At 33.2% G+C, this 18,254-nt stretch overlaps 1 protein-coding gene across 1 annotated transcript in view; it reads right to left on the bottom strand.

The window, feature by feature from the left end:
• TNNI3K (TNNI3 interacting kinase) overlaps positions 1-18,254 on the bottom strand; it is a gene marked incomplete at its 3' end in the record, with an annotated part of 277,657 nt that overhangs the window by 253,444 nt on the left and 5,959 nt on the right. Inside the window, exons 3-4 of the mRNA XM_082614605.1 lie at positions 13,127-13,212; positions 11,931-12,028 (exon numbers count right to left, since the gene is read on the bottom strand). Coding sequence (XP_082470731.1) covers positions 11,931-12,028; positions 13,127-13,212 — 184 coding nt within the window. The remainder of the gene's footprint in view (positions 1-11,930; positions 12,029-13,126; positions 13,213-18,254) is intronic.

The raw sequence follows: 18,254 nt of genomic DNA, 5'->3' as shown, positions 1-18,254 counted from the left end.
ATTGCTTTTCAATTTTCTTTTATTTTTAAAATATTTTAATTTTTTATTTTAATAACTTTATTTTATTTTATTTATTTTTTTCTTTCTTTCTTTCTTTTATTATACCTTTTCTTCTGAGCCATGCAGCTGACAGGGTCTTGGTGCTCCGGCCGGGTGTGAGACCTGTGCCTCCGAGGTGGGAGAGCCAAGTTCAGGACATTTGTCCACCAGAGACCTCCCGGGTCCACATAATATCAAACAGTGAAAGTTCTCTCAGAGATCTCCATATCAATGCCAAGACCCAGCTTCACTCAACGACCAGCAAGCTACAGTGCTAGACCCCCTATGCCAAACAACTAGCAACACAGGAACACCACCATACGCATTAGCAGAGAGGCTGCTTAAAATCATAATAAAGTCACAGACACCCCAAAACATACTACCGGACACGGTCCTGCCCACCAGAAAGACAAGATCCAGCCTCATGCACCAGAACACAGGCACCAGTCCCCTCCACCAGGAAGCCTACACAACCCACTGAACCAACCTTAGTGACTGGGGGCAGACACCAAAAACAATGGGAACTACAAACCTGCAGCGTGCGAAAAGGAGACCCCAAACACAGTAAGTTAAGCAAAATAAGACAGAGAAACACACAACAGATGAAGGAGCAAGGCAAAAACCCACCAGACAAAACAAATGAAGAGGAAATAGGCAGTCTACCTGAAAAAGAATTCAGAGTAATGACAGTAAAGATGATCCAAAATCTTCAAAAGAGAATGGAGAAAATACAAGAAACGTTTAACAAGGACTTAGAAGAACTGAAGAGCAAACAAACAATGATTAACAACACAATAAATGAAATTAAAAATTCTCTAGAAGGAATCAGTAGCAGAATAACTGAGGCAGAAGAACGGATAAGTGACCTGGAAGATAAAATAGTGGAAATAACTACTGCAGAGCATAATAAAGAAAACAGAATGAAAAGAATTGAGGACAGTCTCAGAGACCTCTGGGACAACATTAAATGCACCAACATTCGAATTATAGGGGTCCCAGAAGAAGAGAAAAAGAAAGGGATTGAGAAAATATTTGAAGACATTATAGTTGAAAACTTCCCTAATATGGGAAAAACATAGTCAGTCAAGTCCAGGAAGCGCAGAGAGTCCCATACAGGATAAACCCAAGGAGAAACATGCCAAGACACATATTAATCAAGCTATCAAAAAGTAAATACAAGGAAAAACTATTAAAAGCAACAAGGGAAAAACAACAAATAACATACAAGGGAATCCCCATAAGGTTAACAGCTGATCTTTCAGCAGAAACTCTGTAAACCAGAAGGGAGTGGCAGGACATATTTAAAGTGATGAAAGGGAAAAACCTGCAAGAAAGATTACTCTACCCAGCAAGAATCTCATTCAGATTTGGCAGAGAAATCAACAACTTTACAGATAAGCAAAAGTTAAGAGAGTTCAGCACCACCAAACCAGCTTAAAACAAATGCTAAAGGAACTTCTCTATGCAGGAAACACAAGGGAAGGAAAAGACCTACAATAACAAACCCAAAACAATTTAGAAAATGGCAATACGAACATACTTATTGATAACTACCTTAAATGTAAATGGATTAAATGCTCCAAACAAAAGACATAGACTGGCTGAATGGATACAAAAACAAGACCCATATATATGCTGTTTACAAGAGACCCACTTCAGATATGGGGATATATGTATAGCTGATCCATTTTGTTATAAAGCAGAAAATAACACACCATTGTAAAGCAATTATACTCCAATAAAGATGTTAAAAAAATAAAAGTAAATAAAAAATCATGTCATACGTCAATTTCTTTCCTTTTTTTTGGCAACAGCTTTATTGAGATATAATATACAGACACAATTAACCCCTTTAAAATATACGATTCAATGGTTTTTAGTATATTCACAGAGTTATGCAGCCATCACCGCAATAATAAACTTTAGGACATTTGCATCAACCCTGAAAGGAACGGTGTACCTTTAGCTATGGCATCTCAGTCCTCCTCAGCTGTAGGCAATGACTAATCTACTTTCTGTTTCTATAGATTTACCTATACTGGACGTTTCCCAATATTTCTGGGATTGGACATATTTCTGAATTGGACTAAATTGTTCTCTGTAATATCCTATCTGACTCTGATATTTTAATGCTCCCTAAATTGTCCCATCAAGCTACGAGGCAGAACCAAACTTGCTTTGGAAAGAAGACTGCATTTCTGAGTGTGAAAATAGAGACATATAAATAACTATTTTAATAATGTGCTTACTTAAGCAGTTTATTCTTCATAAACCTAATTAACCCAACATAGCAATTGTTATAGCCTGTTTGTGTTTGTAAAGATAAAAGTAATATAAGCAGTTTCGTACTCTTCAAAGAACATTAAGGTTTCTTCTAGGACAAAGAACTATGCAGGGCTTCAGTATGAAATATATTTAGTTCCAGGTATAAAAATTTAATGGACTAAAGCTCTTTCATGTGTCATAGACATTGCCAATGAATGGATCCATTAATCAGTGTAAAAATAACGGCTCACACATACATGCCTCTTGTTGAAATAATTCTGAATTTATCTTCACAAAAGGTATCAATGATTAAAGACTTCAGTGTGGTGGAAATACTTGACTTTACTTGAAATTTTGAAAAAAAGAAAGAAAAAAGAGAAGGAACACACTCTTAGATTGAGTACATGTACTTTTACTAGGGTAATATCTCCAAATTTGCGTCTGCCCTATTTTTTTCTCATCACCACTGCTGACCGCTTTCCAGTTTCCCATAATCACTTTCTTCCTGTGGGCTGCTTCCCATTGGCCTTTGAGTATGCTTGTCTTCTCTTTCAATAATATAGATATGATTTAACAGGGAGGAGCTAATCAGAATCTCTGGGAGTTTGGGAGAATGCAAATACATGCTGTTTGAAAAAGCAAATTGAATATTATAATTTCTTTAATTTGCTTTCACTTATATTTTATTTTTTAATTAAAAAAATTTTAAAAGACTGTGAATTTTTATGTTTATCCAAAGAGTCAAGACCTTAAAAAAGACTCAAAAACACTATCGTAGAAATCTTTCCATGATCCTACCACTTATCAAGACACTGCCCAATCTTGCCTTTTGAAGGAGCAATCGATATTCATTACCTCATTTTTCCTAATGCCATTTATTTTCAATCTATTTTCACACTTTCTACTCCCACAAATTCACTAAAATATCCCTTACAGAGATATCTGACAATTTCCTAATTTCCAGTTCTAATGACCAAAATAGGATACTATTTTGTTCAATGTCAACATAATTCTTCCTCCTTTGAAGTACTTTTCTTTCTCCCAGTCACCACAGAATTATAACTTTATTCATTTATTTATGCAACACATATACTGATAAATATATACCAGGAATTGTTCTAAGTGCTCAAATAAGATAATTAGCAATATAGATCCAGTCCCTGCCTTGGTAGTGCTCAAAATTCCTATCAGAGGTTACAAACAGGCCTCAATGGGAAATGATGTACATGGTTTGTACTGTATATGTGTACATGTATTTAAAACTAAAATTTGTGAATTAATTGCCAACAAACAAGTATCAGGAAACTTGATATAATTTCTGATTTTCTGAAATTTAGGACAATACTGGGCTTACATTCTTATATGGCAATGATTAACTGGACCTGAATATTGACTGCTCCCTTCACATAGGGCATAAATTCTCTAACTTGTTATAGTGTCCACTGCTTTTTGTATCTCAAAAACATTGAGTCTATTAGTTCCCATTTAACTTTGCTGTATTATCTAACACCTTCATTTATGTTAACTGCCTCATTCCTGAAAGCATGAGAGATTGTGAACCCCTAATCTAGAGGAATATGAAGAGAAGTAACCAGGAAATGAAATATAGCATTATTCACAGTGAGATAAGGTGCTAAGAGAGTACATGGTATGTAATCCAGACCGGGGGGGGATGGGGTCAGGGAATCCTCTTCAAGAAATAGTGCTGTCCAAAACAAGAACTGAAGGATATGTTAACATCTTTAGTTATCCCACTATCTTTTCATTGAGAACTTGTTCATTTAGAAAGAGATTATGAAGTATTTGGTTACTAAGAAGAAATGTGAGTATTAAAAAAATCCATCTTAAAGATTGATCTAATTTGTGGGTATAAATGTTGCCTAGTTCCTTAAAGTATGGATCAAGTCAGTGTTTAAAAGTAGCAATTTAACTGGAAGTTAAGTATGCAAAAAGTGCTTTGGGTCTTGGATTTAGGACAGTTTAAAAAAAAAATCTCTCAACTTTGCAATCGAACACATATGCTATGGAAAAATATATATATATCAGGACAAAAGATACAGTGGTTTCCAGGCTATGAATCACCAGGACTAGAAAACAGAGTTTTCTGATAGGCGTGGTTGTGTAGCAATAAGAACCTAGGTTTAGTGACCCAGACAGAAATAGGCTTGAATTGAATTTTTCCCTCCTTCCTTGTCCTTCCCCTTTGTAATAAATATATAAAATAATTCTTCTGAATGACTGGAATGAGATCTTGCTAGAAATCTACAGGATGGAATAAGTGACCATTCAATACCTGCTTTTATCCTATGAAATGCTAAAAAGAATTTGACTAATCAAAATGCTATTTTTATTCACAAAGAAATTTCATCAAGTGGCTTGTCTGTATATGTGAGGTCAAATTAGATGGTCTAATAAACTTCTGTTCATTAACATTCTTATTTAAAATCTTTGAAACTATATAAATCTCAATTTTTTCCCCAAAGTCTTGTGTTTCATTTTAGGAGTACAATTTAGATACCATCTAAAGAAGTATGTCTCAAAGTGGAATGCAAATATGACAGGAGTCTTGTAAGGAAATATTCATTAAAGTGCAAGAAGAAAATACTAGAAATTCTGCTTATGTTTATTTATATATAAAGATAATAAAATTTTACCAATATTTAACATGAAAATTTACAATGGTGGTCTCAGTTCATATATCAGTTTGTCATGTGTTACATACAGTACCCAAAGTATAAGAAATCAATACTTGGAATTCCAAATAGAAGTTGAGAGTTGCCTGTATTTAATATATGAGTTTTAGCATTTAGTATATGAGGATGCATTATAGCTATGTGAGCCAAATTCAGTGGATTTATAGATTTTAATATCTTATTTAACTGAATTGGTCCTTAAAAAATGGCATATTATCTTCAAAAAATTCCTGTGATGAAACTATAGATCAAATACATATTATTAATGTAAGAAGAAGAAAAGGAAAATGGCAGAGCTGCGTTTTTCATTCTACTTACCTGAGCTTTGTATAAGCTAAATTTCCAGGTAAAGTTAATGGCAGTCTAATTATCTTTGAATATAGATTTGTCAAAATATTTTGATATTATCAAAAATGATATTTGAAGTATGAATTTACATCCACAAATTTTAACACTGTCTGCCAAAGAGTTTACTTGCCTTGAGCTTTTAATGGTGATTTTTATTCATGATTATAATTTATGAGCAATTATATGCATTTTGAGGCACTAATTTTATATGGCATATGATAAAAAATATTTGGAGTCCATTGATCTATGTATAGACTTAATTTCTTTGATATCTAGCATTAGGTATTCTCATTTCTTCAGAACGCAATAATCCAGAGGACATGTTTCTTTTCTTTTTATTTTTCTGTGTAAAATGGCTGACACATTAGTTCTCTATTAAATGTTTGTTGAAATAGAAGTTCACCAATAATAATTAGCTTTTATTAAGTATTTACTATGTGCTAGTATTTTGCTGCATGTCATAATGCATATGGTTTGTCCTTTTTAAAACTGTAAACTACACAATGAAATAGGTAATTCTATTTGCTCCATTTCAGAGAGACAGTGGGAGAGAGTAACTTGCCTAAAGATGAACACTATTAAATCTCAGAACTGAGATATGAACATGAATAGTGTAGCTTTTAAGCTAACAGTATTTATTAAGGTACATTATTATATCAATAAATATCAAGTATTATTTGTACTAATGTTTGGGTACTCATTAATTTCTCAAGAGTATGTATCAAGGATCTTTTACAGGTCCTATACACTGAGGAATCAGAAAGAAAAAGACTCACTACCAAATTCGAATTTCACAGTCTAACATGTGAAATATAGAAATAAACAAATTACAAGTGCTGTAATAAAAAAGAATGTGAATGTGTAACTGAAACCCAAAAGATAGTACAGTAAAATCTGAGAGTTCAAGAAAGCTCAAGAAAGTTCAATTTACCTTGGTTTTAAATAAATAATACTTTCTTATCAGGAAAATAAATTAAAAAATATTTAAGCAGAAGAAATAACAAGAATAAAAACACTGAAGTATGAAAGTGCTTAATCTAAAGAATGCAGTAATCTAGAACAGTGCTTTTCAAACTTTAGCCTGCAAACCTGCTTTCTGGGATTTTTTTTTAAAAAGCACATTCTGATTGAATAGGGAGTGAGATTCTTCATTCCTAAAAATCTCTCATTTGAGGCAGATGCAGCTGATTCTCTGGCCACAATTTGAGGTGCAAGATTTGAACTGTGATCCTCAACATGTAGCCTTAGACTGCTTGTATCAAAACTGTTTTGATGCTTTGTTAAAAATTTTATATTCTCAGCCTATCTTAGATGTACCAAATTAGATTGGTGTGACATGGAGAGGGAAATATTCATTTTAAGCCTGTAGTTACCATATGATTCTCATGCACATTAAATTTGAAAACCATTAGGTTTGGAAGTTCAGAGACTGCACAAAAAGAGTCTGGAAAGTAAATTCAGCAAAACTGTGAACTAAGCGATCTTGAATATCTAATTTAGAAGTTTGAATTTTATTAGACAGGCAATGGGTGACCATAGAAAGTTTTAAATGAACATTGACATTGTAGATTTGTGTCTTATGCAGATCACTTTAGAAGCAATCTAAAAATATATGGGATCATGACAGGACAACTTGTATGGATTTTCCCTACTGACAAGTAAAATCTATAAAGTGGAACAAAATATATGACACAACTCTTCTCAGGCAATGAAGAACATGAAGAAAGAACTGTGATTTTGGGAGAAGGGAAAGATACAAAGTAAGCCCCCACAGTATCCCATGATTGCCCTAGCCATCTGCCTGAGAAAAAAAATTCAACACCTTTAAGGGAAGATGACATAATGAAGATTTCCTGTAACAAATAATACATAATGTCTAACATGCAATAAAAATTGATAAGTAAAGAAACCAGAAAATGTAACATGTAGTCAAAAGGAAAAGCATTCAATAGAACAAACACTAAGGTAATCCAGATGTTAGAAACAACAGATAAGGCACTTAAAGCAGTCACTAATGATAGGTTCAAGAATTTAAATGAAAATATGGAAAAATAAATGAACAGATGAGTAATCATAGCAGAGAAGTTGAAATTATATTTTAACACTAAGTGGAAATTCTGGAACTGAAAAATACATCTGAAATGAATAACTCTTAGTAGATTAGAATCAGATGGGAGATGGCAGAGAAATGGTGTTGAAACTGAATTCAAATAAACAGAAATAATCAAATTTTGAAAACAGAAAGGGGATACAAAAAAATGAACAGAGACTTGGTAGTATTTGGAAGATTATCAAACAATCTAACATACATATTTGAAAAAATAATGGTCAAAATTTCTGAATTTGATGAAAACAAATTTACAGATTTAAGAAACTCAATGTTCAAAAATCATTGTACACAGAAAATCATACATAGGATTATTATAACCAATCTGCTGAAAACCAAAGATATTTTCTCTTCTCTTACTTTCTTTAAAAGATATTAATGCTTAACAGAAAAAATCTAACAATGTATTGGAGATTATACATGTATAGATATAAGGTATATGGTAACAATAGTATAAAGAATAAAGATTGAGTGGAACTATACCATTGGAAGGGTCTTACATTTAAAGTGAAGTAGGCCAATATTAACAGAAAGTACCTGTCATATGTTAAGGATCCATAGTGTAATCACTAGAGTCATCAGTTAAAAAATAATGCATAGTACTTTTTTCTCTTTAAATGACATTGTTAAGGAAATGAAAAGGCAAGCCATAGAATGGGAGAAATTTTTTGCAAAATATATATCCAACAAAGAATCTGTATCCAGAATATATAAAAGCCTGTTACAATTCAAGAAAACAATAAATCAAATTTAAAAATGGGAAAAAGGGTTCAACAGACACTATACCAAAAAAAATTTGGTGACAAGCAAATGAAAATCTATTCAATTTCATTAGTCACTGGGGAAATTCAAAATATTCATAATGAGATATGAATACACATCTAATAGAATGGCTAAGATAAAATATACTGACCATATGAAGTGTTGGCAAAGATGTGGAACAACTACAATTCTAATACATTACTGATGGGATGTAAAATGATGTAGCTAGTTTGGTAAGGAGTTTGGCATTTTCTTATTAAAATTAAAAATGCACTTATGATATGATCCAGCAATTTCACTCCTAGATATTGCCCATGAGAAATAAAAACATAGTTCAAAGATTTGTACAAGAAGGTTAATAGCAAATTAATTAATTAATTAATTTATTTATTTGCTTTATTTTATTTATTTTTTGTGGTACGTGGGCCTCTCACTGTTGTGGCCTCTCCCGTTGTGGAGCACAGGCTCCGGACACGCAGGCTCAGTGGCCATGGCTCACGGGCCTAGCCGCTCCGTGGCATGTGGGATTTTCCCGGACCGGGGCATGAACCCGTATCCCCTGCATTGGTAGGCGGACTCTCAACCACTGCACCACCAGGGAAGACGAGCAAATTTATTTATAATAGTCAAAATGTAAAAACAGCCATCAACAAATTCTTCAACAGATGGATAGTTAAATAAACTGTGGTATATCCTTATAAGGGAATACAACTTTCCAATAAAAGAAATGAATTACTAAACACACAACAACAGCATTATGATAAGTGGGAGAAACCATATATAAAAGAAAACAAACTGAATAGATTGCATTCATATAAAATTCTAGAAAGGGGAAAACTATAGGGATAGAAAAGACATCAGTGGTTTCCAGAGGTCAGGTGACATGGAGGAGGGAATTGATTGCATAAAGGTATGAGGGAACTTTTGTGTATGATAGAAAAGAGTTATATCATGATAGCGATGATGGTACATAAATATATACATTTTCAAAAGTCATCAACTTGTACACTTAAAATTGTGAATTTTATTGTGTATAAATTATACCACAATAAATCTGACCCCTTAAGAAAACCCAAACAAACAAACAAAAACAAAGCAAAACAACAACAACAACAAAAGTATGAGACCTAACTATCTACATGGAATTTAAAAGCTAAACTTCTGCTCTGTTTTTATTAATGAAAGCAGAGATGCCCTCATTTGTGAAAAACACTCAGGTCTGAGTCAGGCCCAGCATTCGGGGGTGTGTAATTGAATGTGACCAATAAAACGATTTGAAAATCACATTATTCATTTTGTGAGTATTAAGAATAAAATAAAATTCAATTGCAATATTTCTAAAAATCCAAAGAACTGTATAAAAATAATTGTTCTGTATGCATCAAAAATACTAAGATCAAGAAAGGCAAGGAAAGGCAGAGAAACTCCTTCAGTTTAAAGGAGACTACAGAGAGAAGAAAACTAAAAATATATGATTCTGGAGTGAATGCTAAACAACAAAAAAATAAACAGCTATAAATGACAGTATTGGGATAACTGACCACATTTGCATTTTGTGTGTGGATTAGATAAAGAGCATAGTATCAATGTCACATTTTCTGATTTTGATAATTGTACTGTGATTATGTAAGTGAATTTCCTTTTTCTTAGGAAATAAAGATAGAAGTATTTAGTAGCTATAGGGAACGTTGTCTTTAATTTACTTTCAAATGATTCTGAAAGAAAATAGAGTGATGATGGAGATGGGACAAAATATAAACAATTAATAAATCTGGATAAAGTGTATATAGGAGTTTCTTGTAATAGTCTGGAAATTATTTTGTTTAAAATAATACTAAAATAAGAATTAAAATATACGGGGGAAGAGAATCACAGCCCAAAATGAATCAGATGCCTACTGCAGTAGTCCAGGGAAGGTATAATTAGAACTATATTTAATACGATAGTAGTATGAATGGCTACTTTATATTGTTTCTGTGTTTAAAGTGGAATGGTAAATTTAATTTGTTTTTATCTTTGTTAAGAAATAAGTAATCATGCATTCTGTTATGGCCTCTTAAGAATCTTTGCCTATCTTGTGTCTTAAGGTTCTAAATTTGTTTAAATTTGTTATAAAAAAGTTATAGTCCATATATCCTTCCGTAAAATATAAGAAAACAGAATAACTAGAGCAAAGAGGACTCTAAAAATGGAAATTTAGGTTTGATAAACAGAGGTGGAAGAACTATATTTTCTTAAGATTGTAGCCTTAGATCATTCAGAACCCATTTGTGTGGCTGTGTCATGCTAAGTCTTGGGAAAATGAACTAATACAGAAAGAATCTCCCAGACAGTCAAATTCAGAATTCATGGTTTCACAATACCACCTTGACTATCCACCACCCGCTTCCTATTCCTTGAAGCTCTTCTACTTTCACCTCCTGCCATTCAGCAGAAAAGCTGGTGTCAGACTCTATTTCCTACACCCTGAACTCAGTCTCCATTCAAGTTTTGTAGGATGATTAGTAGGTATTAAAGACAATTTAGCACTTACTGACACTTTTTTCCCAGAAGGAATAAGACAAATTGACTAGGCATTGACGGGGCCTGAAAAAGGATGAGTATTAGAGCATTTGCATGGTGAATCACAGGAATATTTGTGAATGTGAATCATGGGAAAATATGGCTCTCTTCCCCCACAGTGATAAACTCTCTAAAGGTTGGGGGAAGGTTGCAGAGCAAAGTGAAAGTGATCCAGATACAAGCAAAGGGCTGTCCCCAGCCCCCGCCTCTGCCACCACCACACCTGCACATACAAAACTGAAATAAAATCCTGTCACTGACTCACATGACATTGAGAAAGAACAAAATATTTTGCAATATAAGAGTAAGACTCAACTGTACTTGATTCTAATCATTATCCTAACATTTACTGAATAACCAACTTTGATCTTCAATTTTCTTTTCAGTAAAATAAGGACTAATATGAAGCTCACCAAGTTATTTTAATGATAGAAGAAATAATGTATATAAAACCTAGCATGATATTTAGCTCATAATAAGTACAGAGTAAGTTGAAACTTACTACAATCAGAAAATGATCATTTATATGTAATTTATATGTTACATAAATTCATATTTATGACAATCTCAAGGATCTGTCCCAACACTGAGTATCCCAGCCTTTCCAATCCACTTTTATATTTACTTTATGATCAGGTACTGAAATTATGTTGGAACCAAGGATTAATGTAAGGAAAAAAACAACTGAAGCAAAAGTAGGAGAAATAAAAGAAAGAAACTAAAGAGAACCCTAGAGGTATATTTTTATTAAAGAAAACATGCAGAACAATGCAGCTTCAATATGATTCTTTCATCCTCAAATGCAACCTCATCTTCTGCACAGAGGCAGCTTGGTCTCCTTGTAAGGAGCTTTGGCAAGAGAACCAGACTGCCAGGTCTTAAATTCTGGCTAACCACTAGCTAACCATGTAACCCTGGAGATAATAATAGTATTCATTCTCAGGGTTCTTGTGCAAACTAAATGAGATAAACATAGAAAACAATAGAAAAGAATGTGTTTTGATGATATCTGCTCAACAAAGAGTTAGCTAGAAGTTTATCCAGTAATGTAATTCTGTGGTCACTCTGCATATTTTTCATGATAACTAATTTGCAAAAAAAAAAAAAGCCTACAGATACACATCATCTTTGGTTCTAATACAAAACTTCTGTACCTTGTAAACTGCCAAATGCAAGGCTGTAAATCCATTTCTTGTCAGTCGAGATGGGCGGAGACCTTTTAACATAAGGGTTCTAATATGTGACTTGTTGCCTTAGAGAAAAAATGAAAAAAGTTAAATTGTGGGGATAGACTAAGTGACTTAAAAATCTCTCTTTAACTTAATGATAAATAAAACACTGATGTATGAAAATGTCAGACTGCTATTCTGGAGGCCATTTGTAAAATTTTCTGTTAATTGACAGCCTTACTTAGTAGTGTACATTTCTACATTTATAAAACTTTGTATCAGTGCTGTATATTTAATGCATTTGTGTTACATTTTTTATTTGGTGCTCTCCTCATCATGTTTTAGAACATAAAAACCTGAAAAAATTCTCCCTAGTAAACTATTTGTGAAAAAGCTTAGATAGAAATCTAGCTGTGCAGGATTCATCAGAACATCATTAGCAATGGAGATTATTTAGATCAGAGAAATCTGGAGAAAATGACTAAGGTTGGGAAGGTGTGTTTAAATTTGGGAAGAAGATCTGTTAAGTAGTGTCTGTTTGGGAGGAGTAGTTAAGGGATATGTTTAGTGTCAATACTATACATTAGTGTTCTTTTAAAAACTGAGTTCAAAGGATACTAGTTTGGATTAACAAAAAAGTATTCATTCACTAATTCAGTAAATTTACTGAGTACCTACTATAAGCCAGGTACCATCCTAGGTGCTTGGGATATATTAATGAACCAAACATAACAAGATATGAGCGAAATTAAACTCTTAGTCTTCACTTTGATCAATCTTCACTTTGGGATTTTATCTTTGGCATTTATTACCTTCCACATATCTTACTACAGACTGTGAAGCAACTGCTTGATGATATTTTGGGAAATGCTTTAAGTGCTTCTGAATTTAACCTTATCCGTGACTGGCATGCCCGATACTGAAACATACTTTTTTTTCCCCCCAAGTAAACTTGATTCAAGGTAGGAGCACAATAAAACTTAAATTCAGAGCTAAATCAATTGTAATATCTGCCTGGTAGTTAGTTACTTCTTCAGCTAAAGGTTATCAGGGTTCTAGGGGCAAAGCAAAAGAGGAAATTGGGTATGAATAGAATTCTCTTGTAGATTATTAAGCAGTTCAAATCACTGACCATATACACATACAGCCAGCTTATAAAGTATTGAGTTCCAAGCACTCACCTCCACAAATGCAACATAAATGAAGTAGAGACAGACCATTTTCTGTGCGGTAATTTAAATTGACTTTACTGAAGGCATCATCAGAACTGAAAAAAAATATTTTACAGATGATTACAAATTTCAGCTTTTAGTTTATCATTTTTCATTTGAAAAATTATAATAAGGAATCCTGTTACTACAAATTCAGAAATATATGTCTTCTAGGATTCTTTTGTACCTAGAGAAAAGAATTTTGAGTATACCTCTAGATGAATAATAACTAAAATCATGAGAAAATAATATTAAAAGTTTGAGAGACCAAGTTTAAATTAAAGACTATCATACAAGTTCTATGTTCTATGTATAATTTGAACTTTTCAGGACACCTTAATGAATTAAAATTTGTGTATAAGTAGAAAACACAGGTATTTGAAAATAAACCCATTTCTCTTACAATCAAAACCTTATATAATATTTAGGGAGAAATTCAAGAAATTCTCTCCAAAAAGAAAAGAAAAAAAGAAAAGGTAGCATTTGATAAGAGACTGGAGAAAGGAATACAGTCCCAATGTATTACAAATTCTGCCTGAAGCAGTTTCCTTGTACTCTGACTGGGTCAGATTTCACAGATAAAGAAGGTCTAAACTCTGATAAGGTACTATGATACCAGGTGAGATATGATACCAGTCCCAGGTGAGAAGAGAAGTAGTGTTAGTGGTTCAATTAATGAAATCCTTGCCTTTGAACAAAGACCATTGTACCAGGAGGGCCCTAGAGAGCCATAGGTAGCCTTTGAAAAAAATGTAAAGCTAAAATTCTCGACCTCTTGAGGTCACTGGTACTCCCAGGACATTTTTCAGTAGAAATGAGATCATATCTTTGGCCTCCCAGGTTAATTTCAAGCTGCCTCCTGCCTATTTAAATCTCTAGCAGCTTTAGTGAGATAGCAAAGTCTTTGGTGAATGAGCCTTCCATATCATTTGTAAAGTACTTACACTTGGAAGGTACTATAAATTCAGAACATTATCATCAAGGCACCTAGTTAAGAACTTCAAAAGCTATTGAAATTTTAAAACAGAAAAAGAAAAGGTGTTATTCTCCAGGGTGCTGCTAAAAAGACAAACTTCTAATTCCAGGGATTTTGAAGGATTTCAGTGAAATGCTTTAATTAGAAATGGCAAGTCCAGCGGTTTGTTTTCATAGACATGGGAATATTGCAGAACTTTCTCACCCTCTTCACTTTCTTGCTTTCCATGTTCAACTTCCCAGTAGCAAAGCCCACAGACATAGTTACTCACATTGAGAAATATAACTCAACTTGCTTTGGAATGCCACACGTTGAAGTACAATGAACACCAAGTCATTTTTACAAATGTTGCTAATATAATATAGCAAGGAGCCCAGGATTTCATGACAAATAGTTAAGAATTTAACTCACTTCTATCTGCACCTTCCTCAGCTGAATGAACGATGCAATCAAACAAAAAAATCTGATGAAAATACCACTATTTAAAATGTCTACCAAAGGAGCATAATTGTAAATGGTATAGCTATTTCATGGTATGAACAGAAACTTTACAAAATAATGTGGTTCTTGGAAATATGTGGCCTTTGCCTGAGCCAGACATCTAAATTCTCAAAGCCAGGTGTATTATAGATGTCTTGGAGAAATTCAACTAATAGGTACTACTAAACAAAGTGCACTCAGCAGCCCAACTTGGAAATGCATTCATAGAGGTCTTCTCCGTGGTTATGATTTCAAATAGTACAGATTTTCTGAAGAACTGAACTCTGCTTTTAAAGCTAGGTAGATTGGACTTCTCTCTTAAAGTTTATAGGAAATTAGTGTCCATAAATAAAAAGGAAAAGAAAACTGTAGCTAGCAATTGAAGATGTTGATTGACAGTGATTCAGAAGCTCTGAGCTGCTTTGGCTTTTCTTCCTTGGTCCTTCCATTATCTAGCAAATGAAACACACAATAAGAACACAAGACAGAAAACAAAGTATTGGAGTGGGGCAGGAGAGGGAAGCCTTCTGTTAAATGTAAAGAACTATACAACCTTCAACCTAAGAGAAAAAGAGAAAAGGAAGTATTGACACTTTCTTTTGAGCTAACTATAACAAACTGATGGCAAATACTGAAAGAAGATAAAGCTTGAGAGCTCCTCTGTAGCAATAAACCCTTGAGAAAAATTAGTTTTTCAATGTGTATCTCTAATATTATACAGCAATGCCTACCATGTTCTGATGTTTTAAAAGTGGAAAAAATCATTTCAGCAGTGTAGGTACTTCTTAAATCTTGGGGCTTGTATTCACACCAGGACTGAAATCCTATCCTGTTCCTGTCTTTAAGTAGTGCTTTTTTTTTTCTTTTTTCTTTTTCTTTTTCTCCAATTTGGGCAAGTTATTTAACCTCCTCAAGTCTATTTTCTTCAGTTATAAAATTATTAAAATGATTCATATGACATTGTGTTGTGAAAAAAAATGAAATTAAGTGCTTACTATAGTACTTGGTACATGATATGTTATTACTATTTTTAGCAAGTTTACTGTGAATGTACAACTTTCCTTTTGTAGTCTAAGTCTTGAGAGAACTTTAGCACAATTTTCAAACCAAGTTTGAACTTCTTTGACCTCTCACATTTCACAACCTGTAAAATTTCCCTATTTTGACCAAGTTCACTGTTGTGACACCTAGTACCTACCAGTGATTCAGAGCAACTACTAGAATCACAGTTTTGTAATACAAGTTCAGCAGCATCATTACTATGGGGAAGGTATTTTCAACACTGGAGATATTAAAAGAACAACAAAATCCAAAGGAAAAAAAGGTTGTGCTGAAAATCATTTTATTGAGAAGGTAGACTCAATTGCTTTCTTTTTCCAAGTTCTAACTTTGATGATATATTCAATAAGTCTGGCACAACACCTACTGAACACCCAACTGTGTACTCCACCTCTGTTCTTAATGCTCATTTCAGGTTGTTTTCAAGAGTCTACTTGATAGGAATTATTCACTAATTCCTGGATCGTTTAAGTGTGTCAGTCTTGGGAACACACACAATAGAGAGAATCCTGCAATTGACCTTAGCATTAGTCCTGATCTCTAATGCTCCAAGCAGCTTTGCAAAGAAAGTAAACACTGAATAAACAGAAAAATAAGGTGATAAAGTCCATTGTTTTATTTTAAAAAAAAACCTAAATGAATGTATATTGTTTACATAAATAAGACTGAAAGTATGAATTATATTAGAGACTTTTTATTCAACAATCATTCTTTAACTTACTGAATCTTACACTAGATTTGACCATTCATAAGTAAGTCAGTATGCAGTCCTAAATAGATCCTTGAGCTGTAGTCTCTTACTTTTATTTTCCTCTTGAATTTTTCCTCTTGAATTTTATTTTCCTCTTGAATTCTATTTTCCCTGAACTCATGCAACTCTATTAATGCCAACAAAATGAATAAACAGAGAATAGACTCCCACAGTGTTTGGCAGTTAAGTGCAATTTTAATAGTAAAATTTTTATCTTAACTTTAATAACTGGAATGTAATTTTTTTTTTTTAATGAGAGTTACTTTGGGGCTATACTTGAATCCTAATTCTCACTTCCTGTTAACTTCTAGTCAAATGTTCCTGTCAAATGTTTGATACATGCAATTAAAATATTCGAGATTTTAAAGCAATCATTCCTAGGGGAGATATTTTCCCTTCTTTTGCCTCTTCTAAAGGAACTGTATGTGTCAAATTCACTGCCACTTGAGCATCACTTATGTATTCTAATATCCTAAGCTCAATTTATTTTTTAATTTTCCCTTACATTTTTTATCACCTGCCATGCCATACTGTAACTTAACATATCCTAATGAGTTCACAGTGCTTGTTGGTGCATGAATGAAGTTCCTAATTAAAATGAAGTCACTATATGAATATATTTCTAATAGTAACTTCTGTCCTTCATCATTAAAAATGGTAGTTTTGGGCACAAAGGTTACTTTCTTTCTTGTAGCATAATGAACTCTTTTCTTAGCCTTTACCTTTTATCCAGAAAAGTATGCAGTTTTGTGATCCAATTAAACTTCTCATGACCTCATCCTTTCAAGAAGATATCTGACATGTTCACAAATGGAAACTTATTAAAATGTAACATTTGAACACTTGGCCAAAGCCAAAATATTCAGATAGGTAGATACATTTCTTAAATTAATTCATTGGCTGAAATGTAGGTAAAGGCCAAGAAAGCAGAAAGAAGGTAAAAATTTGCTATGGATCATCTAGTTTCCAAAATTGATAATTTAGGTTTCAAATGGCTGGGTGTAAATTCTTGTGCAGTTCTTGATGGCTGCTGCTGATTTCCCCCAAAACAATAAAAACAGAAGAATCATCAAGAAGATCTGTTCCCAAGATATATCCCCAAGAAATATCCAGAAACATATTTGTCCAATATCTTCCAGATCAAATCTGCAAACTGACAATATGAGGCATATTCATTCTTTCATTCATACAATAAACAATTATTGAGATACAGTGGCAGGGTAAGAATAATTAAGGATAAAACTGGTACAATAATAATTATTATCTCATAGGGTTATTGTGAGGTTTAAATGGGTTAGATCTTTTAAGACTTTTATAAATACTAGCTGCTATAATAACTATTTTTACTAAAGCATTGATACAATTTTAACTTTTTTATTGTTTTGCTTTGCACTTGAGAAGGGGGATAGGAAAGTGAAAGGGAAGATGGAGGCAGTATGGGATAGGAGGGAAGAATAGCGGGAGGATAAAAGGGGGAGAGATAGTGAGAGCGAGTGATGTACTAAGCTAGAGAGAAAGAGACAGAGACAGGGATAGAAAGAGTGTTTGAGATCAGGCTGCTTCAAGGTTTTTTACAAGATATTTCTGTAAAACTATTACTTAGCTAGTTTTACCTAGACAAGCAAGAAAAGAAATAGAGGGGTAGACAGTCTTGGGACAATGTGAATTCTCTGCTTTTTGGTTTGAGGTCTTTTTGTTGTTTTCTGTTTCATTGCTAATTAACACAATGCATTTATCAAACATACCGAATAATCCTTTCACTCAATTTTATTTTTTTTAAGATGGAATTTACTCCCTCAATACTCTACTTAGCACCTTGATAGAAAATTTCA

This window comes from Mesoplodon mirus (assembly GCF_964341445.2).
Source record: "Mesoplodon mirus genome assembly, chromosome: 3".
NCBI lineage: Eukaryota > Metazoa > Chordata > Mammalia > Artiodactyla > Ziphiidae > Mesoplodon > Mesoplodon mirus.
The sequence above is the reverse complement of the archived record's forward strand: the minus strand, read 5'-3'. Positions and strand labels throughout refer to the sequence as shown.